This window comes from Nannospalax galili, unplaced genomic scaffold, assembly GCF_000622305.1.
Source record: "Nannospalax galili isolate Female #2095 unplaced genomic scaffold, S.galili_v1.0 scaffold124, whole genome shotgun sequence".
NCBI classification, from domain to species: domain Eukaryota; kingdom Metazoa; phylum Chordata; class Mammalia; order Rodentia; family Spalacidae; genus Nannospalax; species Nannospalax galili.
This window is the reverse complement of record NW_008352485.1, coordinates 232079-247569: the sequence shown is the minus strand read 5'-3', so window position 1 is coordinate 247569 and position 15491 is coordinate 232079. Positions and strand designations below refer to the sequence as shown.

Here is a 15491-nt window from a genome sequence, read left to right as displayed (position 1 = left end):
GAAACAGCTGAAGATGGAAGTGCTCAACCAGCAACTCCTTCCTAAATGATACTTAACACATAGAACTAGTACCCATTTTCAAGGAGATATGTCCAATGTATGTCCAGTAAAAAACTGGAAATAGTTTACATGTTCTTTGATAGATGTGTGACAAATGAAGAGCTGTACTGAAGGCATATGATCTCAAAAGGATGGTGCAGTATGAGAAGCAGTACAAATGATAATGCCATCATGTAAAAATAAAACCATGTTGAAACAAAACTAAAAGAGCATCTGTTGAAATAACAAATGCAAAGGAAAAGAAAATGAGAGTGATCACTTTTGGAAGGAAAGAAGAATGGAGCTAGGGAAAAATTATAAAGACTAAATTGCCCATTTTTTTTTCTTTTACAAATCAAAACATTTGTAGCAAGTGTCAGCACTGCCAAGTTACTTCTGAATAATGAACACAATAATCTACAAACTATTATTCTCTGTATTCAACATTTGAAAAAAGGGTCTGTGGGTTTTTTTCGTAAGTATATGAAGGCTCTTGAGCCTTGGTTAGAGGAAGTACATTTAAAGTATCTGAAGCACTAAGTGATTTTAGGCAGGGTGTCGGCTACAAGATCAATATAAAAGAGAACTATACTTTTATATATAGTGCCTAGTAACAAAACCATAGGAAATAAAATTTGAGGGGCCAGTGAGATGGTTCGGCTGGTAAAGGAACTTGCCACACAAGTGTGACAACCTGAGTTCAATCCTCAAAACTACAAAAATGTGGAAAGAAAAGACCAACTCCACAGCTGTTCATGGGCCTCCATATCATGCTGTGCCACACATTTAATAAAATTAAATTAAAAAAGAAAATTGGGAAAAAATAGCATCATTTTTAATTGCTTGTTTTTCTTTTTAGAATTTCAAGTGAGTACTACATTTATATCATTTTCACTTTCCCTTTCCTCCCCCCAACTCTTTCCATACCCCATTCCATGAATTCTTCTTTACTACTGTTTTACACACACACACACAGAGGGAGAGGGGGAGGGAGGGAGAGGGAGAGGGGGAGGGAGGGAGAGAGAGAGAGGACATGAAGAAAGGAAGAAAGGAAGGAAGGAAAGAAGGAAGGAAGGAAGGAAGGAGGGAGGGAGGGAGGGAGGGAGAGAGAGAGAAAGAAAGAAAGAAAGAAAGAAAGAAAGAAAGAAAGAAAGAAAGAAAGAGAAAGACAGACATTGATTGTAGTTCTTCATCTACAGGTGTGATCTTGTGACATCTCTCCCAACCACACTGGCATATCAACTGGTACTGTCATTATGCAGGTCCTTGTTTAGGCAATCATACTATTGAGATTTCATGAGTGTGGCTCCCCTGTCATGTCTAGAAGTCACTATCTATCAGCAGGTGCCCTGGACTTCTTATAATCTTTCTAGCTCCCTCTTCCATGATGTTCCCTGAGGCTTAGGTATGAGGGTTGCATTTCAGATGTAGCAATTGGGGCTGGGCACTCTACAGTCACTTATTTTCCGCATTTTAACCAGTCGTGGCTCTTTGTAAGAGTCTCCATCTGTTGCAGAAAGAAGTTTTTTTGATAAGGGGTGAGGGCTACACTTATTTGTGGGTAAAAGGATAGGTATTTAAAATATAGTTAGAAATTATATTGGTTTAGTGGCAGTAGTAGGTTCTCCTCTAGGGTCATGACCTCTCTAGTCACTGGTAGCTGGCTAGGTTTATAGTACCAGCCACGAATTCCCTCCTATTGAGCAAGGTTTAAGTCCAATTAGACCACTGTAGGTTAATTCCAAGATAAAATGCCACTATTATACAATTAGGGATATTTTGCTGGGCAGAAAATTGTGATTCCTAGGCTTTACAGCTGGGTAGGACAATTCATTGTTTTTCTCCCTTGGCAGCAGATACTATGACAGCCAATCCTAAGGGAAGAGTCTTCCTGGTCAGTTCCAGTCCAATTCCTTCAAGTCCTATGTTTAAAGTATGTGGTGCCTTCAGCAGTGTGGTCTTAGCTTCAAGTTCTCGGAGGCAACGAAGGGCTATGGCAGTACCTTTATTGTTAGGGGAGTCTCTTGGACTACCCTGGCCAACAACTCAAAAGGAGAGTTCCCATGCTTTGACACGGGTTTTTGTTAGCTTGTGGCTATATACATACATGCATATACATTATATGTGTATTTTTTTAAGAAAGCTTATAAAATGATGTTTCTTTATGGCATTTTTCAGACACTATTATTAATAATAATCTCTCCTTCCTTTCTCTCCCTCTGTAGAGCTCAAAAACTAATTTAAAAAATCAAACGTCTAGAAATAAGATAAAAATGTCAAAGCTCCATACACAAAAAAATCATCAGACACTATGGACAGAATTAATGAAAATCAAATGATAGGCAAATATGTAGGTGGATTGTAAGATTTAATATTGTAAAGTTTTCTATTTTTCTCAAATGGATGCACACATTTAGTGGGAAAACATCTGAATTCCAGAGGATTTCTGGTAGGTTGTTCTTGGGTAAATATCGACTTGATAGTTTCACTGGGAAATGAAAAGGCGAACAGCCAGCCTGTTCTGCAGAAATACAATAGTGAACTGTGCTACCAGATAGCAAATTATAGTAATTATAATAGTGTAGAATTGAGCAAGGATATACAAATAATCAAATGGAACAAAATACAGGGTCCAGAAATAGCTTCGCACATACACTGCCATTTGACTCAAACACAGGCAGGAGAGAAAAGGATAGTTTCTGCAATGAATTATATACTAGGTCACTGAGTATCCAATTAGGAAAATAATAAATCCTGACCTCTACTCTTCAACCAAAATATAAATTCCTAATGGATAACAGACTTAAAACACAAAAAGTAAAACAAGAACAGTTCTAGAAGAAAGCACAGAATAATTTTCTCAGGGCTTGTTTGGAGGTTCTAGAAGAGAAGCTACCCATACACCCTTGATCAAGAACAGTCCTCCCTTATTGGGAAGTTATCTTCTTAACCAGGCACACATGAGGGAGAGGGGTGCTTGTCTAGAAACCAGATCAGCAAATCAACCCTGACAATTAATGGACTGGCACATAACAGCCAGGATGCCCTCACATTCTAAAAGAATTATCTTCACTGTCCTTTGGCAAGCAAAGATTTCTTAAATATGACACAAACAGCATTTACCAATAAAGGAAAGAACAAAAAGGTAAACTGAGGTGAGTGTGGTACCACATGCCTGTAGACTCAGCTACTCAAGAGACTGAGATGAATCAATCACTTGAGCCCACAAATCTTTGATAGGCTGGGCACCATAATGAAACTCCCATCTCAAAAACTAGGAAAGGCTAGTGTGGAATGTTGACTTCCAGGCATGACATGGCTGTTGCACTCTTGAACTCACAGTTTTAGCTATGCAAGATCTGTGCAAGTGTGGCCCTTTCAATCCCTCAGTGAAAGGAGAGGAACTTCCCTAAGGATTAATAAGCATTTAATATTAATACAAGTAATGGTTAGTGAGGAAATGAGAGGCATTTTCTCCAGTGGTGTAGCCAATGGTAAGGTACCCAGGAATATATAATAAAATAACATTTTAAAGGTATTAATTCAACAGTGTTAAAATAATGTTATTTATGTCAAATGTGGTGGCACATTCTTGTATTTCAATGAGGTAAAAGGAGGATCCTAAATACAAAATCAGCCTGTGATGTCTAGAATAAAAGTAAAACATAAAAAACTATGTATAAGATAGAAACATTAAGAACTACTATGGAATGGCAAACAGTATCTGTAACGCCTATAGTAGACAAAAGCACTTACCGGTGTATTAGAGAAAGTACACTCATAAGGAAAAGCAGGCAGTCCATTAGACAAAAACAGGAAAATAAGTGCGTATCACACACACAATCATCCCCCAAGTTATTTAGATGGTCAACAAAAACATGAAACAATTTCATCAAACACCATGGAAACTTCATACTAAAACAGGGTACTACTGTTGATCTGCTAATCTATTGAAAAGGGTCAAATGAAAAGGGTAATTCCCAGTATTGATACATATTTGAAGCAGCTGGAACTCACACATTGCTAGCAGAGCATAAATTAAGTATAAACACTTTAGAAAAATTTGTCAGCTATTAGAAAAGCTGAGCACACATGACCCCTCTAAGTAACTGTACTCCTAGATATATACTGAAGTGTTTATGTATACAAAATAAGAATATTCAAGCCAGACTCTTCGTAATAGTATCAAAATAGAAAAAATCTCAAATATTGATTTATAATAGAAAAATATAAATACATCAATTGTGTTCTATTCATAATTATCCACTGGTGAAAACGTACATATGAAACAGCAACACTTGTGAATTTCTAAAGCATATTACTGCTCAAAAGAACACAGTGTTCAAATAAACCTAACAATAGGCACACTTAATCTATGGTGTTTAGAGAACACGTTAATGACTTTACTTGGGCTAGAAGACCAGGAGAAAGGACAAACACGTTAACTACATGGCTATGATCTTATTGCCCAAACTCAATTGAATCATACAGTTAAGATCCGTGAACTTTACCTTAATACAAAAAAAAGGACAAACACAAAGTTTTGCCAGAACCTACCAAGTGGAAAAAAAGTGAAAATGCTCTTTTGTAGGTGCATGATACTGTCACAGCTTCAAGATTTTCCATGCGCTCTTTCAGGTTTTAAGTATGGTTTTTATGTGTCTATCACGAACTCGTAAAGCAACACTCTACTTGATATTAGCTTTTCTAATACCCTTTTTCTGAACTATCCCACCATAAGTTATAGCTCCTTTCATAAACTCTCCGAATATCTGAGCTTATTTCTATACGCTATACATTTAAATCTCCATGGCAGGGTATAGATATATTTTAATGATTTCCCAGGATCTAATTCAGTCCCTTGAATATATAATTCGGATGAATGAAAGATATAAGAAACTAGTCTTTATTCAAGAAATTTTAACTTTGAATTCATTTTTTGAAAAATCATAAAATCATGATACCATTTTAGTTTATGATAGATGTATAAATGCCTATTCTAATCTAAAAATAAATAAATAAATTGCCCAACTATATCTTTTTTCCTTCATTCTTTACTGAGATAGTAGCTAAGAAATTCAAACAATCACTGCTCCACTTGACAGGTTAGTGAAAACACTTAGCAGCTAAGTCCAATGTAAAAGCAGGCTAATTCTAGCTGCTGAGCTTCAGTTACAGGTCCCAACCTTTTTTAAAGATTTGCCTTTTTAAAAAAATAATTTTATTTTTTAATTTAATTTTTGTGGTTTTCATATTATATAGTTTGATGGTATTTAGACTCACTCCCCTTTCTTTACCTACACCCACTGTCCCCCATTCAATTTAATGTACTCTCATATCATATATATATATATGGCCCTTCAGTGTGGGTTCATCCACTAGGCCCACCAAGAGTCTCTCCCCATCCCAGCAGCCATCAGTTGCCAAAAGTTCGTTAGGCTGGGTTGGGATTTCATAGCCACTTCCCCATGTCTATGCTGGGATTTTGTCTGGTTTGAGCTTGCATAGGACTTGTACATGCTGTCCCCATTGCTGTGAGTTCATATGAGTATCTGACCAGCTGTCTGAAGACTCTTGTTTTCTTATGGTTATCCACTTCCTCTAGCTCTAATACAAAAACCCACAATTGGCCAAATGTGCAGAGAATAGGAGGCTGCAGAGTACTTATCCATGAATAGGACATCTATTTCAAACCTCTGCCTCCCAAGGCTCAAAGATCATTGCAGAAGAGGAAGTGGAAAGATTCTAAGATTTATTTTTATGAGACAGACGGGGGAGGGGGGGAACATGTAGATGTCAGATCCCTTGGAGTTCGAGTTATAGGTAGCTGTGAGAAGACTGATGTGGTTTCTAGGAACTAACTTTAAGTCCTCTGGAAGTTCAGCAAGGACTCTTAACCACTGAGCCATCTCTTCAGTCAGGCCCCATCCTTTAAATAAAGTCATTCTCTCAATTTATGAAGCTCCCATTACATAGTCCTAGATCCTCTTTCCCTTTAAATATGTAGTCTGTTCCACACACGGGTCCAGACTAGCTATGCCCAATATAAGCATAGGTACTTATGGGATTAAAACTGAGGAGTTTTATGCTATTTTTCTCCTTGCATGCTGTTCTCTAAGAAGCTCTACTTAACATTTAGACTCCATGTGTTTGCAAAATAGATCCTCCTTCCTCTGCACATCATCTTTAGGTTTTGAGAAGTTTTCTTGTGGCCCTCAAGATCATTCCTTTCCAATGATGGAAAGATTATTTTATCAATGTCCTATTTTGTAAGTTTTCCTGATGTACCATGCTTGCTGTGTGGGGCTTATACATATTTGCTAAGCTGTTTTTATGAGCTGAAATAAGGGCATACTTCAAACCATAGGTTATCCTAATAGCACCCACTAATGCCTTCACTATCTACTCAGTCAAGCTTTGTCTCTGAACTACTACACTGATTCTGCAAAACTCATTTTCAGAACTGTGTTGGCCCCACTAAGTTTTCTAAAGCTATTCTTCAAACTTCTGACACGCAATCTTCCCAGGGATAGCATATCTTCCTACTGAACAGGAACTGAATAATGAGTTATACAAATACAGTATTTTTTGAAATTCTTTTTCATTCTTTTCTTTAAAACAAAGGGTGTACTTTTTCTTATCAAAGATTTGAGGTCTATGGGTCTTATAGTTTCTGTGTCAATTACTTAACACAGCTGTAATATGAAAGTAGCCATAGAAAATACATAGGGCAAAGCAATGTTCTAATAATACTTAGAAAAATGGGCAGTTAGTGTGGGGGCCACAGATTGCCAGTCAGTTTTAAATACAATTGGCCTCTTCATAGATCAGCATCATATTGAAATTACCCTGAATTTATAAGGGTTTAATGACACTGTATTGCAAACTTACCAATTAAAGTTAAAGTATTACACATCAATGTTTTAGAGATACGTGTGATAATGAAGAATAAAAACCATTTTCCTAACCTGTGTTCCTTGTTTCAAAGGTCTTATGTCAAAACATTTACACTGTGTAAAAGACCCAGAAATGGTAAATGATATTGAATTCAGTATTGAATTTAGAGCAGAGGGACCCAATTAAAAAAAAAAACTGTTCTTATTACTTTGTGGTTAATCAGAAAACATAACTCATTAGGAACACACTCATTGGTAACTGTGGCTAACTTAAGAATTACCTAATATTGACAAGAGAAACAATAATTTGAAAACAATCACATAAGACTAATAAACACTATCAATGTAGCAAAGACTAAATATCTTATAAAAACTCTACACAATGAGTATAAATGGTAGGATTACACTGATTTTACTTTTCCTGTTTATCTACATCATTTATAGGATACATGAGATAATACACCTTTCTTTCCTATAATAAAAGTTTTAAAGCATATGAACAAAAAGACACAATTTTATGTCTAAAATTTTTCATTTGCTTTGGAACTACAAAGTTGAAATTAAGTTTAAGAAGGATTCAATCATTCTATCCTCTGTTTTAAGAATATTATGATTGATTAAATAAATTAAAATTTCATTTACCTGTCTGTTCCTCTCATCCATTATGCGTGTGATTTGTATTTTCTTCCGCCCCATTTTCAGTCACGTTTCCTTCCTTGTATTACAAATAATTAATTCAAAAATTAATTTTCTTCAATATCCTAATGCATCGTACACAGCTTCTATTATTTCAGCTTCCAGTCCAAGGGCTATAGCTGAAATTTTCAATACAATCTAAAAGAAAATACAAATTAGAAGATTTCAGTTCTGTACACTTGTAAACATGAAAGTGTTAACAAATTGCAAATCTGTTTTTAAGTTCATATAGGAAGCATTATTAATCAGAATTTTTGATTATAGAAAATGGGGATCTCCTTGTGCCTTTAGCTCTGACTAAACAAATTTAAGTACAGTGCTTGGGATTTTATCAATGTACATAACAGCAACAACAGCCAATATTACTAAGATTTTTCTATGTGCTAGACATTTTTCTAAGTATGGAAAATCTCTAGTTAACCCTATCTAGAATCTTTAGAGTTAGACATAATTATCTCCATTTTATAAATAGGAAGACTAGGGATACTAAGACAAAGAAAAATTAAGTAATATGCCAAAGGTCACTCAGTAAGGAGCAAACACTAGCATAAGATCTCTGGTAGCTAAGACTCTAGAACCATCTGTTTTCACCAACACAGAATATTCCTTAAAAAACTTCTGATGACCTCCGTGTAAGGAGTAACTAGTAGGGATGACCACGATCTGCCTTTCAAAGTCCTTCTAAATCGTTTCACCATCAAGCCAAATTATTACTACTATTCATAAATCTACAAAGATACTACTGCATAACCTTTATATTATTATGCATTTAAATGAAATATTATTTCTTTGGTCATTTATTGAATACTCCTTGTCAGTCAAAATTCAGTTCTCTTGGTAGAACAAACTGCAAGCAACTTTAGGGAAGGGGATGAATACAGATGTGTAAATTCTGAGCTTCAGTCTTTAACAGTATATCCATTTATGTATAAAACTTCAACTGTATCATGCAATCCAGGGATTGGTTAAACGTAGCTTTTGCTTGAAAGCAATAGGCTTTTTGCTTCTTACCACATTCAGCACGATCATCAATGTATCTTTGCTTACTCCTTCCACATTCTTGATTTTTTTCACTTATACAATTGTAACACCTACAATGATAGCCTACTCATTCATTACTTGCTTACAATAAATGTACTTCCAAATACTGAAGCAAGCATGAAGATAAAATGGTCAAGAGGCAGCTAGGGATATGTTCAGTGGCTCTGTAACACAATGCTTACCTAGCATGCTAGAGGCCCTGTTCAATCCCCAGTATATCAAAAGGATACACACAAGGGGGAGGGAAGAGGCAAGATGAAAAGAAAAAGAAATACATGATTCCCAATCTCACAAAGTTCAGAGTCCACAGGGGAAAAAGATATCAAACCCTCATACAAATGATCAATGGAAGAAAATGCTTCCCTGAATATGTCGCATACTCAAACCTGAATACAAAGATGTTACACACATGGCAAAGAATAGTATGTGCAAATGCCCCAGACAAAAGAAGGAACAAACACTAAAGGAATTGAAAGACGTGGAACGTAAGCAAATTTGCACTATGAACAAATAGAACAAATCACACTCTAATTCTTTACCATAAAAATTTGAACTGTAACAGCAAGATTTGTGCATCTCATACACATTCATACATTTCACTGCAGAGGTTTAACTTATAAAGTATGCCAGATCTTCTCTGCCTCAAGGATTCACACACACATTATCTTCTATAATTGGAACAACTACAAATTCTACTATGTATCTGAACATTTTGTATGACAGTTGTGGAGCAGGGTATTACAAATCAACCTTCTTAGAACAACTAGAAAAGCAAACCAAAAAGCAGTATGTTTTAAGGCATTGCAACTTTCAAGACAGTGATAATGTGCAGAATTGAGATCTAGAGGAAACCTGTCTTGGACTCATTTTTGCCTGTGGATTCTAAATCTACTGACTGAGGCTGAGAAATCTGACAGGACTTCTAATGCATCCACAAATTAAAGTACAAAAATTCTATTCAGGGCCTGCCCAGGAGAAATAGCCTAAGGAAGTACACCAGTATCCAGAGAGAGCCAAAGGGCTTACTCTGAGGCATGAAGAGAAAAGAGAAACAGAGTAACACACACAGGGAGGAAAGAACAGCAACATTCCCCTCAATTCCATATTACAATTAGGCAATCTGCACTAGTGACAGCTATTAGTCTACCTACAATTCAGTTTAAAAAAAAAAAAAAAAAAAAAAAAAAAAGCCTAGAAGCCATGTCAGCACCCTGGAGGCAGAGGCAGGCAAATCTCTGTGATTCTAAGGCCAGCTTGGTCTGTCTACATAGGAGTTCCAGACCAGCCAGGGCTACATAGTGAGACCCTGTCTTAAACCACAACCCCAAAAGGAAGCCAAACATGACACCTCCCCCAAGCAACTAAAAATGATAATTGAAACTGACCTACAGTTGAGCAATATAATGATATCAGAAAGATTTTGAGTTAATGTGTTTAAGTAATTAAAAGAATGAATTTTAAAATGGAAGGTTAAAAATACAACTTTGAAAAGAAACTTATGAATTGATTTAATAATAGATAAGGTACAACAAAAAAAGAAAAGAAAACCAGCAAACTAGAACAGAGGAAAGAAGAAAACACTTTGGCAGAAATAAAGAGACATGAAAATAAGAAACACAAAAGAATATGGAACATTACAAGACATGGAAAAGGACCCCAAAACATGTACAGATGAAGTTCCAGACTGGGAAGAAAAAGGATGAAATAGAAATGTTTGAAAGCATGGTCACTAAGAAGTTTCAAAACTAATGAGGTATCAAGTTACAGTTAAAGAAACTCTACAAATCCCAAGGTAAAATAAATATAATAATAATAAATATACTTAGTCTTATTAAAGGAGAACTTGTGTCACCTCACAGAAAGCTCTTAAAAGAAGGAAGGAAAAAATTTATTTGGAAAAATCACTTCAAGAAGAAACTGTGAGATTTTAACATAGACAATAAAGCTTCAACACCAACAAATAATATGTTTCAAGTGCTACAAAGCAGGAGGAAGAATACTAAACCAGAAGTCAGTATCTAAGAAAAGTATCCTTTAAGACTGAAAGTCAATACAGGGATATTTTTAGGCAAAGAGAAACAGAATCTGTCATCAGAAAAGACTGAAGGAACATCTTCAAGTAAAAGGAAAACTAGATACCAGATGTGGCTTCAATAGGCACACAAAAAATTTAATGCCCAAAACAGGGTGCATAAATAACTCTAAATACATACTAACCAAAATGAATAATACTTGGTAGGATTTAAAATATTAGACTACGCAAAATAATAGGATAGAATTTGGGAGGCTATCAAATGAAGTTAAAGTGCTCTAAAATAATTTATTCATGAGGAAATGGGGAGATCTCATTTACTTTAGACTTTAATAAGAATACATTTCACAATCTCTAGAGTAAACCACTGCAAGAACAGTAAAAGTATGGGTATCTTTAAAAAGCTACAAGGGCAAAAAATGGATTAATAATTCAAAAGAAGGCAAGGAAGAAGATACAAATAGAAAGCAAGTAAGCAAGTGACAGATTTAATCCAAGTACAAGGGTATTTACATTTTACATAATAAAATTAAACCTCTAATTAAAAAAAAATAACAGAATCTCATTTAAAAACAACCCTATCATATGACTACAGAGGCAATACTTTCATGTAAGGACACAAAAACAGAAAGATGAATTGTGTAAAATGCAGACCAAAGGAAAATTATGTAGGCAGCTTATCAAGGCAAACTTCAAAGTGGGATAAACACATAAATAGGGGTGAAGACATAGACATTTTACGATAACAAAAGTTCTATTCCAGCCAGTGAGATGGTTCAGCAGGTAAAGGCAACTTTTGCCACACACTTCGTCACACCAGAGTTTGATCCCTGGACCCAATGGTTAAGGAGAAAAAAGCACCCCCAAGTTGTCCTCTGGCCTCCACATGTGTGTGTACACACACACATCACATAAATGAATGAAAGTGATTTTTTTTAAAGTTCATTTCACCAGGAAGAGGTAATACCTAGTATCAGACAGTCAGAAACCTGTTCTTAAAATACATATATTCTGGGCAAACACTGTAAACGAAAGCTTGTTTGCCATTTTTAAGTGAGAAAATTATGTTACACATTATTAATTCATGGTCAGTAATCATTTCACTTTTTAAAATTTAACTGAAATGCAAAAAATGTCCCATTTATAGAAGTAAATTACCACGGTTAGGATAGAAAATGCTTACTACATGACTTCATGCCACACACACAACTGAACACTTTTCAACATTTCTGTACATTCTATAAATCTTTAGCTAAATATAAAAGGCGATTAGAAACATGCTCATGACAAATCCATGGGGCAGGCAATGACTCAAAGGCTTTTAGAGTAACGTCTTACTGCCAGCAATACAGATCTCTTTTAACACAGTATAAGTACTTTAAAATGTCTATGTGAGATTCCAATATCCACCAATTGTATTTGGAATATATTCTCCCACAGGATTTTAACTATTGCACTGCACTATATATGCAAAAAAGGTTCCTAAATAAACTTTAAATAAGAAACAAAAAGTATGACTATACACAAAGCTAACCCTCAAAGAACTATCTGCAATCTACAACTACATCAAGCTGATTTTAGCAGAGCCATCTCCAGGACTGACAGAACAAGCAGATCAGAATGAAGGAACAAGCTGACCAAAATGAACAAAGACTTAACAAGGTAAACAACCAAACTGACACACAAAACTATCTACAACCACAGGAAATGTTTTCTTCCTAACTACAAACACTGACCAAAAGTGACAACACGTTGGACCATTAACTAAATCTGAACAAATGGTAAAGGACAGACATGGTCTCTAATCTCAGATGAATTAAGCTAGAAATTAAGAACAAAAAAATTAGCCCGAGAACCTATATAAATATATATATATATATACACACACATATTATACATATATACATACACACACTACTAAGAAACAAACTTCAAATAATTCATACTGTAAAAAAATAAGAATTATAAAACTTTTTCATGAACTGCTATCTTTATAACAAAATATATGACATAGCTAAAGCTTTTTCTTAGAGAAAAAAAAATGTCAGCTTTAAGATACATATACAGGGAAGAGGAGAAAGGTAAAACACCAAATTCTAAATAACCATCTCAAAGGATTACCCAAAATAAAACAAATCATAATAAAAATTTTAGCTTATGTGTATGAGTGTTTTGCCTGCATAAATGTTAGTGTATCTGCGCATGCAATTCCCATGGAGGCCATAAGAGGGCATCAAATCCCCTGGCACTGGAATTACAGTCATTAGCCTGTTTGTGGGATTGTCTGTAAGGGCAGTCAGCATTCTTAACTGTTGAGCAATCTCTCCAGTCCCCACAATAATTTTTTTTTTTTACATTTTTTACTTATTTTACGTGTATGCGTGTATTGCCTGAATGAAGGTAAGTGCACCCATGTAGTGCAATCCCCGTGAAGGACAGAAGAGGCTGTCGGATCCCCTGGAACTGGTCTCTAATCCCAGAATGTGGGTGCTGGGATTTGAACCCAGGTCTTCTGCAAGAACAACCAGTGTTCCTAACTGCCGAGCCATCTCTCCAGCACCCCCATAATAAAAAAATTTTTAAAGGTAAAAGCAAAGATTAATAGGAAACTATACTGTAATGATCAATAGCAAGTTCTTTTGAGGAACTGTATAATAAAATTGAGAAGTCTGTAGCAAAAGCAATAAGGAAAACAGTCCCAAAAGCTTTCCTGGAAAAGGGAAGGTAGGCTAGTTTTCCTTATTTGCACAGTACACATGAAGACTAATACAAATAAACAACAAAAATCTGCTAGTATAAATTATTATTATTATTATTATTTTGGTCTTTTTGAGACAGGGTCTCCCTGTAGCCCCAGCTGGCCTGGAACTTATACGTAAGACCAGGATGGCCCTGAACTCAGAGATCCGCCTGCCTCTGCCTCCCAAGTGCTGGGACTACAGGCATGTGCTACCACGCTCGGATAGTATAATAAATTATTAATTATGATGTATATCTCTAACCATCATGTCCTATATTCCCACTTCACAAATTCTAATAACCTAACAGCAATCATCCTTTGATCCCACTAGGATCCTATAATTTATCACATCTGTTGTGGAAAATCTTGTGACTGATTTTGCCTTTTGCCTTACATACCTATCGTGCTGGAATGCAGTGCTTCCTGTTTCTTATCAGAGAGAAAACTATGTAAGTCACACGGTTTCCAGGAATCCAAAACTTAGAGAAACTGAAACTTATGCTAATAGGGCATCTGGCCTACTAGAGTGTAATAGGATACTACTCTGCCATGCTAATAAGGGATCCCATATGCTGTGTTATGATTGGACTATTACCCTTATATAAGCCCATACTTTCCTGCAATAAAGCAGATCTGTGTAACTGAACCTGGTCTCCTGCGTCTGAATGTGGTGACGCTGGCGAAGACTCCTCGCCAGCCCTGAGGTCCGGACCCGACGACTGATCGGAGGAACTGAGAGAGCAGGAGAGCGGCCACAGTCAGAGAGCAGCCACAGCTGGTGACCACAGCTGGCGCTCAAATGTGGGGCTGGAACCCCCCTCCCCGCAGAGCTGTAACACTCTAAGCTGTAACATCTTGGGCTCCCGATGCCCCCGTTCTAGGTGCTCTTCCCGTGGTTGCTCGCCGCTTTTGTTTTGTTCTGCTTTTTCTTCCGACTTGTGATCTTCAGTTGGGCGTGCCGCTCCTGTCTTCGCCAATCGTCTCCTTGAAAGGTTCCTGAGTCCCTTTGGGTATGTCTTGCAGGGTGAGTGACCTCTGGTATGGGGAAGTCATCCAGCTGCTGCCGGCCCCCGCACTGCTGCACTGCTTAGGGTTAGGGTTATTAGGGTAACAGAAAAGGATATAACTATGGTTTTAGATAAAGTACTAGCTCTTGCCCCCTGGTTTACAGATTCTTGTTCCTGAGATCCTGAACAATGGGCTTGCATTTTATTCTTGACCTGGCATAGAGAAGTCAGGGAGGGACACCCACGGTCTGGGCTGTTCTACCCCATTGTGACAGCCATTCTGGCCTCCCTTTGGGGGGGTTCCCCCCAAAGCCCCTGAACAGGACAATCTCCTATTAAAGGAGACAGATGAGCACATACAATAACAGGATGCTGGGGACAGCCTGTCCCAGACATTTCCAAACTAATGGATTCTTATTCTGATGAAACAATGACTGCTAATGATGATATAAAAAATGAGGAATTGGGGTTTGAGAGCGCCCTTGATGAAAAACAGGAAGTTAAGACTGCCTTTGCTCCACCATTATGGGGTGGTAGCTACCCTCCGCCATCTTATACTGGCTTTAAGGAAGTTTCCCCCCAGTCCATCTACCCCTCCCTCCGTCTCATCCTCCCAGAGGACTGGAAGCCCCTCCCACCTAGGCCCCTCTCCTATGATACAATGGGTGATTTTCCACAGTTTTTCCTGGTTACCGTCAATCAGGGACAATAGAACCCCAATGTCTGGAATCTATAGTCTCATGATACCTTAAGGAAGCTGCATAAGGCAGCAGCTGAGGATGGCATTCACTACCCCTGGTTTGGTCAGTTATTAGATACAATCAGTCATTCGGCCAATACCCCCTATGATTGGCAGAATATCACTCGTGCTTGCTTATAGGGAGGTGATTTCCTTTTATGGAAAGCTGCTTACCAAGATGAATGTGAACAACAGGCAGAGCGCAATAGAAATGCCAACGTCCAAAACATTGGAACTGATGCTCTAGTAGGACACGGCAGCAGCTCAGGCACAGGGACCTCCCTGCTACTTTGAACAAGTA

At 37.0% G+C, this 15491-nt stretch overlaps 1 protein-coding gene across 8 annotated transcripts in view; it reads right to left on the bottom strand.

Annotated features, from left to right (window-relative positions):
- Window positions 1–15491, bottom strand: part of Mef2a (myocyte enhancer factor 2A) — a 152391-nt gene that overhangs the window by 74707 nt on the left and 62193 nt on the right. For all 8 annotated transcript variants that reach the window (XM_008849518.3, XM_029554313.1, XM_008849517.3 and 5 more), the window contains one exon: window positions 7578–7769. In XM_008849518.3, the coding sequence (XP_008847740.1) occupies window positions 7578–7631 (54 nt within the window). In that variant the 5' untranslated portion in view covers window positions 7632–7769. The remainder of the gene's footprint in view (window positions 1–7577; window positions 7770–15491) is intronic.